Source organism: Perognathus longimembris, chromosome 10, assembly GCF_023159225.1.
Source record: "Perognathus longimembris pacificus isolate PPM17 chromosome 10, ASM2315922v1, whole genome shotgun sequence".
Taxonomy (NCBI): Eukaryota; Metazoa; Chordata; class Mammalia; order Rodentia; family Heteromyidae; genus Perognathus; species Perognathus longimembris.
The window spans coordinates 48,256,293-48,277,332 of NC_063170.1; the positions used below are offsets into that span (position 1 = coordinate 48,256,293).

The 21,040-nt window shown below is 36.1% G+C and overlaps 1 protein-coding gene across 30 annotated transcripts in view; it reads left to right on the forward strand.

The window, feature by feature from the left end:
• LOC125358678 (sarcolemma associated protein) overlaps positions 1-21,040 on the forward strand; it is a 120,980-nt gene that overhangs the window by 60,021 nt on the left and 39,919 nt on the right. For 7 of the 30 annotated variants that reach the window (XM_048355999.1, XM_048355996.1, XM_048356016.1 and 4 more), the window contains exons 7-14: positions 2,439-2,534; positions 2,618-2,689; positions 2,928-3,068; positions 4,932-5,069; positions 6,315-6,483; positions 6,575-6,625; positions 7,053-7,103; positions 13,274-13,336. In XM_048355999.1, coding sequence (XP_048211956.1) covers positions 2,439-2,534; positions 2,618-2,689; positions 2,928-3,068; positions 4,932-5,069; positions 6,315-6,483; positions 6,575-6,625; positions 7,053-7,103; positions 13,274-13,336 — 781 coding nt within the window. The remainder of the gene's footprint in view (positions 1-2,438; positions 2,535-2,617; positions 2,690-2,927; positions 3,069-4,931; positions 5,070-6,314; positions 6,484-6,574; positions 6,626-7,052; positions 7,104-13,273; positions 13,337-21,040) is intronic. The other 23 variants (XM_048356007.1, XM_048356006.1, XM_048356023.1 and 20 more) reach the window with 6 other exon arrangements.

Genomic DNA, 21,040 nt, shown 5'->3' on the forward strand with positions numbered 1-21,040 from the left:
GTAGGTTTTAGCCAGAATTGCCTAGTTTTGATCGAGAGCTTTAACTTCTGATATGTTAAGAAAGTGGTTTAAAACTTTTGGGCCCTGTTTTCCTAATAAAGGGAACGAGCAAAGCAATAGAATTTACCTCTAAATTATGAAGAATATATGAGTTAATATTTACCAAGCACTTAAAACAGAGCCTGTCAAATACAGTGTATGGCGTAAGTATCAGTAGTCCTTTACCACTTAATTGGCAGACACATTACTTGATGGAGGTCTTTCTTTTTAGAAGTGGAAGAAAATGTTAAGGTTAATTTGGTCTGTACCTCATTTTTCATGTGAAAAAATAGGGGGTTTATAAGTTAAATCACTTGTCTAATTGTATACATTGTTGTCACTAGTTATCATAGACTGTCAATCTGCCTTACTTTCACCCTGTCCAACGTTTTTGCTAGCTCTTTGAATATGTTTACATTTCCTTTTTCTAACTTTTAAAGGGAAATTATACCATCCAGCCTTTTCTCATTATGTCCTTATTAGATTGTTAAAATTCTAATGTAAGTTGGAAATTTTAAACCTTTTTAATAAAAGCTGGATGGATACATTTTATGCCTTTGAATTCAAAGACCATTCCTGGAATTCTGTTAGAATTTCTGTTAGAATATAGTTCATAGTTATGAAACTAATAGTGTAAGAGCAAGAAAATAAGTGAAATGACACCACCTAGTGGTGGTAGATAGATTATAGTTGCTTGGTGTTTATTTTTCAATAAAACATTTTGTATCTTTGCTTTTTGTTTGATACAAGGGATGTTTGGAACATAAAATAAATGTGATAATCTCTTTCATATGTGAGCTGTTTTGATGTGTATTCTGGGTTGATTTAGATTTTAATTCTCTAGTCTCTATTTTTTTAGAGTTACATTAAAGCATTACTTCCAATTAGGTCAGATTTTTCCTAATCATTGTGTATCAAAGATGTGGAAAGCAATAAACATGCACTTTAATTAAATCTCAAGTACTCAAATGTTTGAAGCATATGCTTCTGTTGAGATAGCGCAAAGATAGTAAGGTAGTGTTTAGATAATCACAGGAGTAGAAGGTGAAGGCATGCCAAAAATAACAGCAAAATGCTGTGAGCATTTTACCCTAACTCCCCATGAAGAAGACCCCATTATTCTATTATCAGCTATCAAATTTTAAGAAGTCACCTAGAGATCAGGCTTTGCTGGATAGTGACTTACTTTGTAAACAAAAATATATTTAAAAAATATATATATGGAGCCACCAAGTGCAGTTTCTTTATCTCTTAGTCATATTGAATCAGAATTAGTGGAATCTTGCTTGCTTTGGGCACAGTAATTCTGCCTAAGTAATGTGCAATGAGGGCAAGGATCGAATCACTGAAAGTACAGTAGACTGTGAGAGTAGTCTCTTTTCATATATCTAATTTTTTTTTTCCTGGTACATAGGCTTAAACTCAGGACTTTGAACCACTCTCAGCATTTTTGCTCACGGTTCTACTACTTGTGATACCCCTCCAATCCTACTTTATTCAATAATTTATTTATTTATTTATTGCCAGTGCTTGGGCTTGAACTCAGGGCCTCATGCTCTCACTTGACTTGCTTGCTCAAGGCTGGCACTCTACCACTTGAGCCATGCCTCTCCAGCCTCAGTCCAGCTTTTTAACTAGTTAATTTAGAATCTGAAGGACTTGTCTGGCTGATCTGATTGTAACTCCTAGCTCAGATCATAACTCCTGAGGAGCTAGGATTACAGGTATAAGTTACCATGCCTCACTCTTTAGTATATTCACATGCACACACATATAAAATATTATGTATGTAAGTCTATAAACGACTTCTTAAAAAGGGAAAAAATAAAAGCAAGTACTATTTTAGACATCTTATTGTACAGTTAAGCCACTACAGAGTCTCTTGGCTAACCAAATTATTTTGCTTTAGTTTGAAATGAGTTTGTTCTGAGATGTATACATATTTTACATTTGCACATAAAATGTAAGCCTAAATGTTTGCTAGCCTTTTCTAGTTCGCTTTGAAACTCTCCCAAATTATGAGTAAAAAAACAGAAGCAAGTGACAACTTTTGAGGAAAGCTGCAGCTGGAGAATCTCCTGTAATAAATAGCAGTACTTACAGACCAACAGATGGCAGCTGAAATAACACGACCTATGTATGTTTTAAAGGATTGTAGGGCTTGGGGAATGGCTCAAGTGATAGAATGTTTGCCTACCTACTCTAAGACCCTGAGTTCAAACTCCAGTACCACTAGTCATAATCATCATAACAACAATCATAATTACGATCTATATCAAACTTATTGAAATGCATCAAGGGAGAGGTAAGGTAGAATATTCAAAGTACTCTGAAAATGGATTATTCTTCAAAGGAACCGTGCTGAGTTTATTAGAATCTTTTGTGATTTACATTATTAGGAGGCCTTACATCGGGAACAGATGTTGGAACAGAAGTTAGCCACGCTTCAGCGGCTACTAGCCATCACCCAAGAGGCTTCAGATACCAGTTGGCAGGTATTCCAATTGTCTTTATATTCAAGAATCCTTTGTACCAAATTAGTCTGGAATTTTTTTCATGTTTAATTTTTCTTCAACAGGCTTTAATAGATGAAGATAGACTCTTATCACGGTTAGAAGTTATGGGAAACCAATTACAGGCATGCTCCAAAGTAGGTATTTAATCTCAAATACAAAAAAGAATTGTCTTTAACTTTTTGTGTGAAGGCATAATTTATTGATGTGATTTTAAAATATAGCTTCAATTAATACTGGGCCAACATCATTTGTGTTTAGAGGTACCTTAGGACAAAATTTAAATGGCATTATAATGTGTTTATTTTTTCAAAGGGTAACAGCTTGTTAAAGAAAAATTAACTTGGCTATGATTATAAATATCTTTTATTCTAGAATCAAACAGAAGATAGTTTACGGAAGGAACTTATAGCATTACAAGAAGATAAACACAACTATGAGACAACAGCCAAAGAGTCCCTGAGGCGGGTTCTTCAGGAGAAAATTGAAGTCGTTAGAAAACTTTCAGAAGTTGAGGTATTTCACTTCTAAAAGTTCTAAATAATCGTGGTATTTTTAAAATGTTACAAATATTCCATGATACTTTAAAAACCTTATTAGATTATTTTTATTAGCTTTAAATAAGTGGTTGAACAAAGGGGTTTCAATTCAGTTTATGAGTACAATACATCTTAATCACTACTACCCTTTTTTTCTCATCCTACATGAATTCTAACTCCACTCATCTCCTAAAGTTACCTAGTTCCAATTTCACATGTTCATTAAGTATTATGACTGTATTTTCCCTTCCATTCATGAGCTCTCTCCTCCATTTCAGCTTCCCTTCCTTTCCCCTCAGAGAAGGCCATTCCATTAGGTTTTATTATTTAGCTAGGAAATATTTTCTGTTACATGGGAAATTGCAGGTATGCTGCTTTTACTGATATAATTTCTTAGCATAGCCATTTGAGTTCTAGGGTTTATGGCTCCAAGTCAATGACCAATAAATAAAGCCTAACCAAGGAATCTTAGCATTTGCACTGATTAGGATTAACCTCAAGGACTGGTGGCACAGCTCAAGTGGTAGGCCCTTGCCTAGCATACACGATGTGGTTCAATCCCTAGTGTGTGTGTGTGTGTGTGTGTGTGTGTGTGTGTGTGTGTGTGTGTGTATTAAAAAGACTCAATGGCTGTAATGATACTGTATGTGCCAATGTTTGCTTTTCTTCTAGGTGAGGATAGTCACTATATGACCAAGAACTTAACATCTGTGTTCCTATTTACATGTCCTCCAGAGAAGAAACAGTTATAGTTTGGAGGTTCTAAGGGAACATCTCCAGGGTTCCTTCTAGGTCTGTTAGGAGAAATCATTATATGATTTCCTGGTATATGAGTGTAGCTATTGGTAGAAACATGTATAACATACATGAGTTCCTTAATTCCCAGCACAGAAGAAAAAGTTTCTTATTGCTTTAAAAAAAAAAAAAACACCTTAATTCAAAATTTGGGTTATCCCTTTGCACTACTGTAAAATTAATAGAGAAATTATCTGGATTTGGTTAAAATGTCTGCTATAGACTATACTGAAAGTACAACTTAATACCTAGGTAGTTTCTGTACTATTAACCCATACCACCTGATACATTGCTATTTGATTAGTGAAATATACACTTGAAGTTGGGTGCTGGTGGCTCACACCTGTACTCCTAACTACTCAGAAGGCTAAGATCTGAGGATTGCAGTTCAAAGTCAGCATAGGCAGGAAAGTCCATGAGACTCTTACCTCCAATTAACCACCTCACAAGCAGAAGTGGCATGGTGGCTCAGAGTGGAAGGGACAGGACTCAGATCTTGAGTTCAAGCCCCACAACTGACAAAAAAATTAAAAAGCTGGGTGCAGTGAAGCATGTCTGTTATATCAACTACCCAGGAGGTATACACAGAAAAGTCATCATGGTCCAGCCCCACCAAAAATCAGGACCATATTTAGACAGTGCTAGGGTGTGAACCCATGTTGGAGAGGGTCTGCCTAATGAGCAAGAGGACCCAAGTTCAAATCCTCGTGCCACACACAAAAAATCTAGGGAATTAATAGGCCTCAAGTATTTTCAAGGCTAAAAGTTCTAGCCATTGCTCTTTATAGAGTGTAATTGTGTCAAGGTGTATTAACCATCCTGTTTCTGTCCCTGACCCACTAACATTTTTAAATATTCTTGGTTGTGTTGTCTGTAGTATGTATGCAGTCAAAGGAAACTGAAATCATTACATTTTAAAATTCAGCTTTATGTGAAGTCCAGGGCAGATATAGAATAGGCTGTAGAGTTCTGTTTTCTAGAAAATGAATTGTAAATAGTAAATGTGCACTCATTCTAAACAAATGATTGTGAATTTGTATTGCAGCGAAGTCTGAGTAATACTGAAGATGAATGTACCCACCTAAAAGAAATGAATGAACGGACTCAGGAAGAATTAAGAGAATTAGCCAATAAATATAATGGAGCAGTTAATGAGATTAAAGATTTATCTGATAAATTAAAGGTATGTGTATAATCAACCAGAAAGTATGTTAATCTAATAGTTCCTAACACACTTAGACACAACCTAATGTTTAGGCATTTCTGGATGGTAGTTGATGTATGTAGCTAGTTATTTACAATATGTATCTTTTATGATAATTGGAAGTAGAGGAGAATCAACAAAACCTGATATTCAGATTTTTTTTTTAAAACCTGAAACTGCTTATTTTAAGGCTATCTTGAAAGCAGAGCCCAGCACTTAGTTCTGAAACAAGACCTGAGGAATCATGGGGAAATCTGCTTGACCTCTGGTACCCTTTAAGGATGCTGTTCATTCTGCTTCAGCTTCCACTTCATGTAGCTGTGGCTCATCAGAGTAAATGCAGACCAGACCACAGGGTGATGTCCAATGAATGGTCCTTTAAAATCTTGTAACTGACTTAGTGAAGCCTCATCTTAATATAACCAAATCATGTCTGCCTAGAAGATTCGTATTTCTTAGAAAAGACCAAATCATACTTGTCTTATGTATGGTTAGTTGACTTATTACAGTGTTAAGATGAAACTTTAAAGGATATCTTTTTGCAAAGAGCTTGAACCTTCATCCTTTTAGCTAAACAGCTTTGTTCAAAAATTCAGATGCTGGTAGTTCATGCCTATAATCTTAGCTATTTAGGAGGCTGAGATCTGAGGATTGTGGTTTGAAGGTAGCCAGGCAGGGAAAAGTCCAGGAGACTCTTACTCTAATGCAAGTGGAGCTAAGGCTCAAGTGGTAGAGCTCCAGCCTTGAACACAAAAGCTAAAGGACAATACCCAGTCCCTGAGTTCAAGCTACAGGGCGCACGTACGTGTATACACACACACACACACACACACACACACACACACACACACACACAATTTTCAGAATGTTACATTTTAGAGATTGAAACAAATTGAGGCAATAGTAATTTTAGGTAAAAATCTTCTTACTTAAAAAATGAGTTTTTCACTTTGACCCGTTGTCTTTCTTTATATTGAGTTTGCTTGTTTCAAATATGTTTGTTCTAAGTGCTGTCGATGAATGCCTGTAGTGTTGATCATTTTTTTACATCAACTCTGTCTGTCTGTTTATCTATCTATCTATCTTTGTTTAGTAAACTATCTTTATAAACACTTTATAGCACTTCCTTAGAAGTTTTAAGTGAACAAAATCAGTCCTGGCTTAGGTCTTTTAATAAAAGGCCAGGTTTTATTAAATATTTAAAGAATATTTCTCCTTCAACAGGTGGCAGAAGGAAAACAAGAAGAAATCCAACAGAAAGGACAAGCTGAGAAGAAAGAACTGCAACATAAAATAGATGAAATGGAAGAAAAAGAACAGGAGCTCCAGGCCAAAATAGAAGCTTTGCAAGCTGATAATGATTTCACCAATGAAAGGCTCACAGCTTTACAAGGTAAGATGGCTAATCCAAAAATTGGCTCAATTTAACTTTTTTTTTTCCTTTTTGTCTGTGAAATACCTTTTTCTTGGACTTTTATTTACAGTACGGTTAGAGCATCTTCAGGAGAAAACTCTTAAAGAATGCAGCAGCTTAGGTAGGTGTCATCCATATTTGTTACTTAAAGCTAAATTTTTCATGAAGCTCTTGACTGTTTACATCTCACATTGGTTACTTAATTTCTTTAAAGATGTTTTACATGTTAAGCATAAGACAGCTATACTTAGAAATTTTCCTTATAAAAGGTACTTTATTGCCACTAGTGGGCACCATTGTTTAGTGCATGAGATGAATCAAAATTCTGCACTAGATGTTCTTACATCCATGAACAGCAGGAGCTTTTACACTGGAAGATCACTAGGCCTGAATTAATAGAAAATGGCAAGTTGACTTTGTATAAAAATAAGCATAAAGTTTTCTCTACGTCTTAATGTGTAGCAATACAAATGCCATGGTTTCATTTGAAACCAGTTTTAAAGTAATATATTCTTTGATCAGGCAATGATACACTGTCTTAATCCTAGGGATACAAGTTGATGACTTCTTACCTAAAATAAATGGGAGCACAGAAAAAGGTAGTGTAAACAACTTAATTTTTTTTAAATGTCATGATATTTTACTATTTAAGCAGGATAGGAAATTGTTTTAAGTGTTTGAAATGAAAAGCAAACTATTCAAACCATTGTATTTTAAAAATCAGACACCTTTTTTTTAAGACTTACTACTGTGATCTATTCTTAGATATCCCTTGCTATATGGAAAATGAAGTTTAATCATAGAAGTAGTGAATATAATCATACTCCCCTTTTAAAGAGATATACCACCATTTTGTTCCATCAAGCTACATTTCCAAATCCCCTTTTATTGTTTTGTTTTGTTTTTTGCCAGTCCTGGGCTTGAGCTCAGGGCCTGAGCACTGTCCCTTGCTTCTTTTTGCTCAAGGCTAGCACTCTACCACTTGAGTTACAGCGCCACTTCTGGCTTTTTCTATATATGTGGTGATGAGGAATCGAACCCAGGGCTTCATGTATACGAGGCGAGCACTTTACCACTAGGCCATATTCCCAGCCCCCCAAATCCCCTTTTATAATAAATGAATGTATCTAACAGTCCATTGAGCCATAGACAGATTAAAAACTACCTTTTCCCCCCATAGTTGTAAACAATGTTTCATAATTAACTTCCTTCACCTTCCTTGTTAGGCCAATCCCAAAAACTGCTTTCTTTCTTTCTTTATATGTATGTTTCATTGATCAGAGAGAATGAGGTCGATGGTTTCTGCCATTAGAAAAATCCTTAGTTAGTTCTTGGTTCTGTAACCCTTTCTTCCTGGGTAGCATGGGTTCTCTCTTGCCACAAATGTAGATGTTTGTACTAAATGAGTAAAACTGTTTTCTTTGTATACTCAACTATGTATATATACTCATCTCATGGTTTTATTTATTTATTCATTCATTCATTCACTCATTCATTCATTTATTTGCTTCAGTGCTATGAATCAAATGTAGGACCTTAGATATTCTAGGTTAAGTGCCCTACTACTACCACTGAGCAACATCCATAGCTTCCTTCCTTCTCTCTTTGGCAGTACTGAGATTTTAAACTCAAGGCCTTACACTTGCAAGCCAGATACTCTTTTGCTGAGCCATGCCTCTAGATCTCATCTAATTTTTTTTTTTATGCAGAAATTAGTGGAAGATATCCAGATCAATACCAGGATTTCCTATTAAATATTTTTTCCATGTATCATGGGATATCTTTATAGTTCTTTGGCAGCAAACTGATAAAATTAGAAGATGATTTCTTTTGTTTTTGTTTGTTTGGTTTGGTTTTAATCAAGAACTGGAAAAATAGGTTCCGGTAGTCATGTATATTGAGCTGTTAAGGTTAAGACTGATATTGCATAAGTAATGAATTTTAAATCTCTTAAAAAAGTTTCTCTAATAACTGCCATTTGTCTTTTCTCTATATATTTTATAAAATGCATTAATTTTTAACTTCCAATTTGAATTTTAAAGAATTTTAAAGGTGTAGTTTATATTCATAGTCCAAAGTTATTACATATTGTTCATTAAACATATTTGTGTACATAAAATGAGTTAATCCTTTTCTTCTATCTCCCTTGACTGATTCTGTATTTTCTAATATTGTTTGCTTATTTTTTCCTTTCTGGCATGTGCACTTTTAAATCAAATCCATCACTCTATTGACCTGAATATGTGTTTATTATGGTGTTAATGTTAAGTGGAGAACCTTCTGTTTCTTCAGTTAAGAGAAATTTTTTTGGAGGGGAGAAGATTCAGTCATATAAGAGGATACTTTTATATATACAGAAACATGTTCTTGTTATTTAGAGTTGTCAAAACACTATGTAAAATTGTTGCCAGTTACAATTGATTTTGAAGAATAGTAGTTGAGTTTTATATTGTAGACTCTTAATTTATGATTAAGTGGAGCAGTTTTAGATAGTTGAAGGCTGCTTGTTACTATAATTATTATTCTCTTATTAATATATTTGCAGATGTTTTGTTGGTGATAGAGTGGTATGAGAATGACTAAATCTTTTTAAAGAAACTTAAGTATGACATTTTTTAATATACACAAAAAGATTATTATACCAGACTTAGAGAGTAGGCTTTGGAGTAAGATAGATAGCTTACTCCATTGTGAATCATGCCAGAATTACTCAAAATCTGATAGCAATGACTTTTTCAAACTAAAATTTCTCTTTAGCAGAAAGAGCACCAGGTATAGTTTATAAGAAAATATTTCAAAAATGTTTAGAGACATTAATACTTTTTGCAGTGAACTCCATTTGTGAAATTACAATACAATAAAGCTGTTAAATACAAAGGTCTTGTGCTAGGAATTTTTTATCTTATTTAATAAAATAATCATAATTCAAGTATATCTTCATATAGAACAATACTAAGGGAGCTGGGAATATGGCTTAGTGGCAAGAGTGCTTGCCTCCTATATATGAAGCCCTGGGTTTGATTCCCCAGCACCACGTATATAGAAAATGGCCAGAAGTGGCGCTGTGGCTCAAGCAAAAAGAGAAGCCAGGGACAGTGATCAGGCCCTGAGTCCAAGGCCCAGGACTGGCAAAAAAAGAAAAAAAGAAAAGAAAAAGAACAATGCTAAGAGAAATATAATCAGAGTCACAGGTATAATTTTAAATGTTTGGTAGCTGCATTAAATTTTAAAAAAGGAATGTATGCTTATAGACAAAGCTATGCAAGAGGCAGATACAGTAAAATTTCTCTTTGAGGCCAGCCAAGCAAAAAAGTTACCTATCTCAGAAATCAAGCTAGGAGCCAGGCACCAGTGCCTCACACCTGTAATATTAGCTACTCAGGAGGCTTACATCTGAGGATCACAGTTCAGAGCTAGCCCAGGCAGGAAAGTTTATGAGACTCTTATCTCCAATCAACCACCAAAAAAACTAGTTAGAGCTGTAGCTCAAACTGGTAGAGCACTACCCTTGCGCACAAAAGCTTAGGTACAACGCCCCGGTCCTTAGTTCATATCCCATAACAGACCAAAAATAAAATCAAGGAACTAGGCATGCTGGTGTATACTTGTAATTCAAGCTATGTAGAGGAGATGGAAGTAGAAGGATTATGGTCCTAAATCTGCTTAAAGTCATGAGGGGCTTGAAATGTGGCTTAGAGTGCTTATCTAGCATGCACGAAGCCCTGGGTTTGATTCCTCAGCACCACATAAACAGAAAAAGCCGGAAGTGGTGCTATGGCTGAACATGTAGAGTTACCAGCCTTGAGCAAAAAGAAGCCAGGGACAGTGCTCAGGGGTCCAGGTCCCAGGACTAGCAAGTAGATATTTAGATAGATAGATAGATAGATAGATAGATAGATAGATAGATAGATAGATAGTCAGTTATGAGACTGCTTAAAAAATAGAAGTGGAAAAGGAGTTGGATTGTGGCTCAGGTAGTAGAAGCCTTGAATTCAAACCTCAGTGCAATCACACACACAAAAACGAAGTTTAAAGAAACAGGCAAGTAAAACAAATTTTAATATGTTTAATTCACAACATCCAAAATGTTATTCAAACCAGCATTTTAAGATTATTAAGGAAACATTTCATAGTAATTTTTCTTAAGTGCTTGAAAAAATGGTACATTTATCTTAATGGTTTATCTCTGTTCAAATTAACTACATTTGAAGATAAGATATTCTAGATATTAAAAAAATCCTACAGGAAACTCACACATAAATAAAATGCATTTGAAGTAGAGTGGTGATTCTCTATGTTCCCATATTTGTTTATTTCCCACTCTTATAACCCTATTTAGAATCAAACCACCTATCTTCACTCTCATAAGTACCCGCTTCCCTTTGAAATCTTATTTTTGTATTTCTAGTAAGTGAACTCCCAAGGATCTGAATTCAAGTAATAGAAAATTGTCACCTGCAAAATCCTTTACATGTACTAACTGTAAGACTTTTATGTGTATAAAAAAGTCTTGGTGAAAGTAATCCACATGTAAGTACATGTGGATTATATTATATTAATCATAGATTTTAAACTAAAGTAGTAAATGTTTTAGTGTAGAGTTCAGATATATTCAAGCCAGATAGATACTAGGATGATTAATTTGTAAGATAGCTTGCTTTTATAAATGTCATCTGAAGTTCTTTGATATTAATCTGAAATTTGGTTTGGGGATAAGTTTCATAAGACCCTGTAGTGACATTAAAAATTGGCTCCAAATTTCATATTTAATATGGTATTATATAGTTTGTGTTTTTGAAATGTTGTCATAGAATTTACTTAAAAATAACTTTTGGGGCTTGGAATGTAGCTTAGTGGTAGAGTACTTGCCTAGCATGCATGAAGCCCTGAGTTTGATTCTTCAGTACCACAAAAACAGAAAAGCTGGAAGTGGTGCTGTGGCTCAAGTTGGTAGAGTGCTAGCCTTGAGCAAAAGGAGTTCAGGGACAGTGCCCAGACTGAGTTCAAGCCCCAGGACCATATATATACATACATACATATGTGTATATATACACATATATATACATATATGTATGTGTATGTGTGTATTTATACATATGTATATATGTGTATATATACATATATACACATGTATATATACACATATATACATATTTGTGTATGTATATATGTGTATATATACATATATACATATTTGTGTATGTATATATGTATATATCTCCTAGACATTTGTTAATCTATTGAGGCTTCTGTTTCTCTTTAAATTAGTTCCCGTTGTTAAATTCTATTTATTTAAATTCTTTGATTTTCAAATTTTTATTATAGGGAGAGGTTTGCTTTGCTTTTTCTTCTGAGGAGCTATAGTATATCTCTGCACATGTCACTCCAAAACATGAGTTGCATTTGTTTCTACCTATGTTTTTTCTTATACTCTTAGTAAAAGAAGAGTGGAAGCTCTGAAAACTATGTAACTAGGTGAAGGAAAATGCCGATTTGAGAGGTAAAGAAAGCAGCTTACAGGAAGGATGACAAGAGAGGATGGTCACTAGAGTAGGAGGTGTGTGAGAGGTGTTTATTTAGATGGAGAAGAGAATGAAGGGTCTCCAGTGAGCATGGGGCTGTCTTGTGTGCTCTCTGCCATAAGTTTTAGTGCTTGCACACCTCCAGATAATTGTTAGGAATATATGTTTAATATTTCTAAAATCTGTGTGGTAATTGTGAAAGATACAAACATGTGGTTAAAGAGTCTTATCTAGATCCAGAAGTTATTAATTCTTCTAATCAAAGTAATTGAAGACTATTGCAAGAAAATGACTGTAACTCTTATTAAACCACTATGTTTACAGTTTGATCTTTCCTCATCTATTTTTTTTCTTTTTTTTTTTTTTTTTTTTTTTGCCAGTCCTGGGCCTTGGACTCAGGGCCTGAGCACTGTCCTGGCTTCTTTTTGCTCAAGGCTAGCACTCTGCCACTTGAGCCACAGCGCCACTTCTGGCCATTTTCTGTATATGTGGTGCTGGGGAATTGAACCCAGGGCCTCATGTATGCGAGGCAAGTACTCTTGCCACTAGGCCTTATTCCCAGCCCTTCTATTTTTTTTTTTTTCCAAAACCAAGTCCCATTTGACCTTAGCAACACTATTTTAGGAAGGTCTTATTTTAAAATCTCCAGAAGCTAACTTTGACCATTTGGGCAGAGATTATCAACATAGTATTTAATAGTATCTGAGGCTTAGATTAAGGGACTCAAAGGAGATGATTACTTGTGAAAGTGAAAGTGAAAAAATAAAAATTTCAAGGGATTATTTTGTAGTGTTATTCCATTTTCTTACCTTTTGCCTCTTTGAATAGCTCTGAAGAGAGCCTTTAGAGAACATATACTTGAAAGTATACAAGTAACGATTTTTAAAATTTTCTTAATATTTGTTAAGCTATAATAGAGAAAGATATATTTTAAAAGCAGAAGAGCATTTTCAAAGAACACATTTGAGTGAGCTTTTCTTTTTGTTGTTTTTAGCTTTGGATAAAAACTGCACCTTTAAAAGTTAATTGTACAGGGTACAAATTAATGATTACATAATCTCAAATTTCAGTCTTTTAACTTTAACTACAAAATATGTCTGCTTTAGTAGTAAAATATATTCAATTTTTATTACTTCTACTCACTCAGAGTTACCAATGTTAATACATTCCACGTTTCCTACATTTGCTGTTGGTTTTCTGAGACAGCAAAAAGACTTTATCCTTAAAGGTGTTTCTTTCTTTATTAGAGCACTTGCTTTCAAAGAGTGGCGGGGACTGCACTTTTATTCATCATTTCATAGAATGCCAGAGTGAGTACAGAGTATTTTTCACATTGATTTTATGAAATTAGGGGTTAAATTAAAAAAGGGAGGATCTCAATGCATATGTTATTATATATAAGCACACAAAGAGCCATCTTCAGATTCAGAGAGCAACGAATCTTTTCATACTATTTATTTTCCTCTCTTGATTTTTTTTTTTAACGTCAGTATTGGGTCTTAAATTTTTCTACATTTTGAGAAAATACTCTGTGTCATGGAACTGAGCATTTCATGTTACATATGCATGTGCATGCACATACACACACTTCAAGCTTGTTGCTTAAAAGTCATTATTGAGGCTGGGGATATGGCCTAGTGGCAAGAGTGCTTGCCTCCTATACATGAGGCCCTGGGTTCAATTCCTCAGCACCACATATACAGAAAATGGCCAGAAGTGGCGCTGTGGCTCAAGGGGCAGAGTGCTAGCCTTGAGCAAAAAGAAGCCAGGGACAGTGCTCAGGCCCTGAGTCCAAGCCCCAGGACTGGCAAAAAAAAAAAGTCATTATTGAGCAGGCAGTAAAATGCCATGCACCTAAACTTTCTATGTTGATAGTTAATGAAGAAAATAGTAATAATAACCTAGTTCTAGTTTGTAGATTTTAGTTTTCAGACTTTTTTTCTTTGGCTTGAACTCAAGCTTGAACTTGCCAGGAAGACTCTACCAGTTGAGCCACACTTCCAACACTTTTGCTTTCATTATTTTTCATATAGGTGCTTGCTTTTTGCTCTGGCCAACCTGCACTAAAGTCCTTCTATTTATGTTCCCCACATTGCTGAGGTGTTAGGCATGATCCACTGAACCCAGCTTTTTATTAGTTGAGATGGGTGTTTCTTATACTTTTTGCCTAGGCTAGCCTCATACTATGATCTTTCAAGTCACAGCCTCACATGTTGCTGCCCCCAGTAGTTTTGAGGTCCTAAAGTAAAATTCTTTGATTAAATGACACTATTAAAAACAATTGTTCTGTTTGGACACCCAGTTCTGAAGATGACCTTCGAGGCAATATGAGCTTTCTACTTCTCAGACAGGAGTAGCATCAGATTGCCTCACAGTCTGATGTCACCTCTACTCTTGGGAAATTGTGCAGGGCTATCTTTACAAATGTTTTTAAGGCAAGCCTGGATATGGTAGCACATAACTAACTTCATCTATACAGAAGGTAGGTAGCAAGAGAGTCTTGAGTTTGAGGTCAGCCTGGGCAAAGTAATAAGACCTTATCTGAAAAACAAAAGGGTTGGAAGAGGATGGGTCTGATTGAAGTACACTGTATGCATATATGGATGTCAAAATGAAAACCCCTTGGATAACCAATTGGTGCTAATAAAAAAATAAATGTAGGGTTAAAAAAAAGGGCCAGGGCCGTTACTCAACTTATAGAGTTGAGGCCCTGATTTCAATCCCCAGTACTGAAGAAGGGGAAGAACGAAAAGGAAGAGAAAGAAAAGATATTTTGAAGATACTGTAGGCTAGCTTTTTTAGTTAACTTTAGAGCATTGCTGAATTCTGAACAAAACTATTTTGGATTTCTTTTTATTTGAAAATGGGGTTGCTGTTTTAATCTATAATAACCAAAAAGTGAGTTTATTCTCAGTCTTAATGGCAAATAAAAGTCACCAGATATAGTAAAAGTTTGTTGATAAGTATGTGTAAGCTCTCAGGCACTTTTTTTCGTCTTCTTTTTTCTGTCTCTGAAATTAATGGTGGTCGACATTTTTCTGCTACAATCACATTTCATGAGTATGAATGCATATTGAGTCCTCATCCACAACTTTGGGAAAACCTAAGGGTTTTAAGGATCGCAACTCTTATTTTAGTTATGGACACAAATTCAACAAATCAAGTGTAACACTCCTTGCAGATACTTAAGGAAATGCAGGAGCTTTTAGAAAAGCTGCTGATGGTGGGCACCGGTGGCATACACCTATAATCCTAGCTATTCAGGAGGCTGAGATTAGAGGATTGCTGTTCAAAGCCATCGTGTTCCTTGAAAGTTTGTTACTTCAGGTTTACTTTGTTAACTTAGTGGATACACTGAGACTTTTGTGTTCTGATAAAGATATATTCTGCCTGGGAAAGAGAAATGGACTGGGGGAAAGTACCAAGTACATAGCCTAACTCTCACAGTTATGCTAGCAAGAAGGATGATGGAAGTTGATAAACTGAAATTGATTATTAGCAGCTATGAAAATAGAACAATGAAACCTATTGAACTTATTTTGAGAAGGGAAGGCAGTCAGGAAAATTAATAAAAGAGGTGAGATTGATTAGAATTAATTATAAATGGAAAGGCAACCATGAAAATCCTCTCTTGTATAACTTAAGAAATGTGGTGGTTTGTTGTTGTTTTTGTTATTGTTTGTACCAGTCCTGTGGCTTGAATTCAGGGTCTGGGTACTATCCCTGAGCTTTTGTGCTTAAGGCTAGCGTACTACCACTTGAGCCACACCACTTCTACTCCACTTCTAACTTTTTGGTGGTCAGTCAGACTTTTTGATGATCTCGTGGACTTTCCTGCCTGAGTTGACTTCAAATCAGGTTCCTCAGACCTTAATCTCCTGAGGAGCTCAGATTACAGGCATGAGCCGTCAGCACCTGCCTAAAAGAAATGCTTTCTGAGCTAATAGATTGTATGTTTTCATGAATGTGTTTATGAATTTTGTCATTGATTAGCTTATATTGGTATGAGCAAAGGAAAGGTGAAGGTAGAGGCTTTCTCTGAGGACACGATGATTTGCTATCATAAGCACAGTAAAGACAGCCTTCTCTGACTGCTATCTGCCCCTTTCATATCTCTTCCTACAGTCTATCCTGAGGAGGTGAGACATTACTGCTAGGTACCAAACCAAGTTTCCTCTACAGTTTACTCTGTAGAGACCAAATATCTATACCTGCAGGGTCATTCCCCTCTTGTTGAGGTAGTTAACAAGTACCTGAAGTGAATGGCATGCCTTTGTACCAAGTTTACTATTTTTATTATTGTTGTTTTGTTGTTGTTGTTGTTGTTTTCGCCAGTCCTGGGCCTTGGACTCTCAGGGCCTATGCACTATCCCTGGCTTCTTTTTGCTCAAGGCTAGCACTCTGCCACTTGAGCCACAGTGCCCCTTCTGGCCGTTTTCTATATATGTGGTGCTGGGGAATTGAACCCAGGGCTTCATGTATACAAGGCAAGCACTCTTGCCACTAGGCCATATCCCCAGCCCTTTATTATTGTTGTTAAGCACAACATCAATTATCTTAATGTTTCAGGTCTTACTGTTTTGCTTAGTTTTTTTCCCCTTGATTTTCAAAATATTCCTTTTCTGCCTCCCACTCCCATTTTGAAATTACAGTCACTATCTCTGTATACTTCTTTTGTGTCCTCCGTCCAGCTAGGGCTTGTTCTCACATAAAAATTCCCTTATTTGGAGAAATGCATTGAATCGATGTTGCTGTATAACTGAATGTTTCTTTTTCATTGCTCTATGAGATCAGTCTCTTTGGACAATTTAGGATTTTTTCTGATGGTGCGTGCTATATGAAACAGCTTTTTGAATTTTCTTTTCTTAAAGCCATTTATTTGTAGCAAAGAACAGAAAACACTTGTGGCCACTTGTTCTCAGTAGTTTTTGTCTCTATTATAGGAAATCTTTGTGAGCTAGGTGTTTCTAACTTTTTATTTCTTTGTTTGTCTGGTTTAGGATACAATGGAAGGTGTTGTACCTGTCATTTCCCCAAGGCAGCCAGCTTCCTGGCATTTCTTCTAGATTTTCGTTAATATAATTACATGTAGGCGAGTCTCACTCATGCCATCAGTGTTCTAGAATCTGGATTGTTCATTTTTAGAAAAGACCTTTTAACATTGTTGAAATTGCTCATTACATTTCATTTTCAATCTGTCCTTGAATTCTACATCCTTTTCTCTTTCTCACTTGTTCTTTTTGTGTTTTAAGACAAATACTTCCAGGAACTGTTTTTATGAAAAGACAGAATGTTTACTATAATAAGAATTGCAGTAGCCAGGCACCAGTGGCCCACACCTGTAATCCTACCACTCAGGAGGCTGAGATCTGAGGATCATGGTTCAAAGCCAGCTGGGGAAGGAAAGTCCATGAGACTCCAGTTAATCACAGAAAGCAAAATAATAATAATAATAATAATAATAATAATAATAAAAGAAGCTAGGAATATAACTTAGTGGCAGAGCAGCTAGCTGCCTAGCATAATACACGAGGCACTAGGATTGATCCCAAGCATCACAATTGAAGAGAAGAAATGTAAAAAGAAAAAAAGCCAAAATAAATATTTGCTGTCTGAATTTTTAAAAAACAGGGAGAGAGAAGAAAATATTCAAAAATATTGAATGTAGAGGTGCGTGCCTATTAGCCCAGTATCTAGGAGGGGGAGGCAGGGATCACAAATTCAAGACTAACCTGAGCTATATAGTATTCAGGAAAGCAAAACAAAACAAAAGCCTTCTATTCTCGTTCTGTATATCTCTTAGTTGTGCCAAGCTAAAAATTTTTTTTTGCACCGGTCCTGGGGCTTGAACTCAGGGCCTGAGCACTGTCCCTGAGCCTCTTTGTGCTCAAGACTAGTGCTCTACCACTTGAAACACAGCATCACTTGTGGCTAGTTTATTGGAGATATGAGTCTCACAGACTTTCCTGCCTGGGCTGGCTTCGAGCCCTGATCCTCAGAGCTCAGCCTCCTGAGTAGCTGTGATTATAGGCCTGAGCCACTGGGGAAGCTAAATATTCTTTTAAGACCTGTGGTTATTGCATGGAAGCGCTCGTCAGTCTCTAATAGGGTAAGGTCAGGACAGATTCAGTCCTCACTTTTTTTAGTGGTCCTGACTATTCCTACAGCAAAGCATTGGGGTTCTCACCCCACATTTGAGATTAATACTTAGAAACTATTTTTAATGATATCTATATTTTTTAATTCTTTAATTGTAGGATATTAGTGTTTCATCAGATTTGATATGACCTAAAACATTGTCAATAATGAGAATATCAGCAGCTAATTATTATTCAGCTTTTGTATAACAGTATTATCTAAAGCATTTTTGTATATTGTTTTTAATCCCCAGTTTTTTAAGATGAAGGCAACATTAAAATAGTTTTCCCAATACATGTATGTATTCAACAAATATTAATTAAATATCTACTGCATATTTCCTGGCATTTGAGCTGTTGGGGCTTTAAAAGTGAATGAAACAGGCCAAGAATAGTGGTACATGCCACTCAGCATGCATAAACATGAGTAGTTGCGATATATTTTCACAAAGATAAAGAGCTGTGGAAGCTTAGAGAGGAGCCATACCTAACCCATGTGGAAGGAGAGAAGCAAAAGAAATTCAATTTATACATGGTGTAATTTATTCAGAGAGGTAATGTTTCATGGATGAAACAAGATGCTATATTGTTTAAGGTGTGGAATGCATTTATTAAAGATGTGGTTCTAGCCAGGTGTTGGTGGCTTGCGCTGGTAATCCTATCTACTCAGGGGTCTGAGATCTGAGAATCGTGGTTCAAAGCTAGTCCAGGCAAGAAAGCCCATGAGACTCTTATCTCCAGTTAACTACCAGAAAACCAGGAGCTGTGGCTAAAGTGGTAGAGCTCTAACCTTGAATGACAGAGCTCAGGGTCACTGTCCAGGCCCTGAGTTCAACCCCCACAACCAACAACAACAAAAAAGTGGTTCTAGATTTAAGTCAATATAAGAATTAGAGACAGAAGCGGCGCTGTGGCTCAAGTGACAGAGTGCTAGCCTTGAGTGGGAAGAAGCCAGGGACAGTGCTCAGGCCCTGAGTCCAAGGCCCAGGACTGGCCAAAAAAAAAAAAAAAAAGAATTAGAGAGGGCTGGGAATATGGCCTAGTGGCAAGAGTGCTTGCCTCCTACACATGAAGCTCTTGGTTCGATTCCCCAGCACCACATATATGGAAAACGGCCAGAAGGGGCGCTGTGGCTCAGGTGGCAGAGTGCTAGCCTTGAGCAGAAGGAGGCCAGGGACAGTGCTCAGGCCCTGAGTCCAAGGCCCAGGACTGGCAAAAAAAAAAAAAGAAGAAGAATTAGAGAAACTTCCAAAAGGAGCAAAAGGGTCTAATATTAGTCATAATAGGCTCAATTAAATATAGCAGTAAATAAACCCTGGAATCTTTACTTTTTCCCCCCTTTCTCCTTCCCTCTCTCTGAAAATCGCAGTGGCTTTATCTGAAAATACGTATTTCTCTCTCATGCTCCAAGTCCATGGTAGGGAGGACATTACATTGTCATTCAAGGATCTAGTTCAGTGGCATCTTTACCATCTGATGCTGCATTTCACCACATTTCTAGAGTTCCTGTAGTAGGGCCAATAGGTAAGACAAAGTTTTTTGTGTGTGTGTGTGTTTTTTTTAAGTCATACTCTCAAGTGCTTTGGCCCTAGTGAGCATGAGTCCTATGGGTTGAGGAAGCTCAGTATTAGGTTAGGATGTAGAGTCCTCCCGTGCTCAGAAAAGACAGCCTCTACTATACATACTGAGGAACAGGAGTGTGTATTACATACCTTCTAGTTGAAAGCTAGAAGGCAGTGAAACAACACTTTGAAAATTCTTACTTTTATATCTTTAGATAGTTGTACAAAGAACTTGGCATTTAACAAAGCAATTTATCAATTCAATGCATCTTGATCAAGGTTACACCTTTCAACATTCTCAACCAGCCCTCTACTTTGCAAATTCTGGTGGAAAAAAACTGATAGTTTGTGAGTTTAATCAAACTGTTAGATAAGCATGAGGGTAGAATGCCAACATTGGCAGAAGGATGGTCACAAAATATTTACTGTATCAAAGGATGTATGTAAAACAAAGGAATATATCAGAAAAGAAAGATTTGGGATCCAAGATCAGAGAGTTTTACACACGTCACACTCCAGCCTAGAGCAACAAGACTAAAACTGCAGAAGAGAGGGATGGAAATATATGGCAGATTTCTGATATGTTTAACCATATAAGAGATTTTATGGTTCCTTGAGAACTTGGACTATGTTTAGGATAGATACAGAACATTAGCAAAGCAAAACATGAGGCATTATAAAGTCCAAAATTGCTGTTGTGTAAGCAGGAATAAAAATATAATCATAGCATTTTAGATGATACAGATTAAATAGCTTATGTTACTGATTATAGATAGTTGAAATGCAACTCTTAAGATGATGGCAGAGTATGAAACAGCTAATCATATATGAAAGACTTAATAAATGATGTCTAAAATGGAAAGGTTTTAAATCAGTATTATTTAGAAATATAAATATAGTGGGTAGGTATGCTAGAGCACACCTGTAATACAGTACTTGGGACCTGGAAGCAGAAGGATCTTGAGTTCTAGGCCAGCCTGAACTATATAATGTGACCCCCATCTCAAAAAATAAATGAATAATAAACAAATGATAAAAAAGTAATACAAAAGAACATAACAGAAAAATGGCTAAAAATGACAAGTTATTGCTTGGAAGTAGTGAATGTCAGGAATGAAGTGGGACTAAGGCAGCATGCACTGGACAGGTTATAATTTGTATCTTATAGGACTAATGTCTTTAAGAAGTATCTAAATCTATTATTTTTACTTTAAGAAAGGCAAGCACCAACAATCAAAAACATATGAAAAAGATCCACAGGCTTTGGCCAACAAGATTGTAATGATCTTAAGGTTGAGGGTAGATTGTGGGCCAA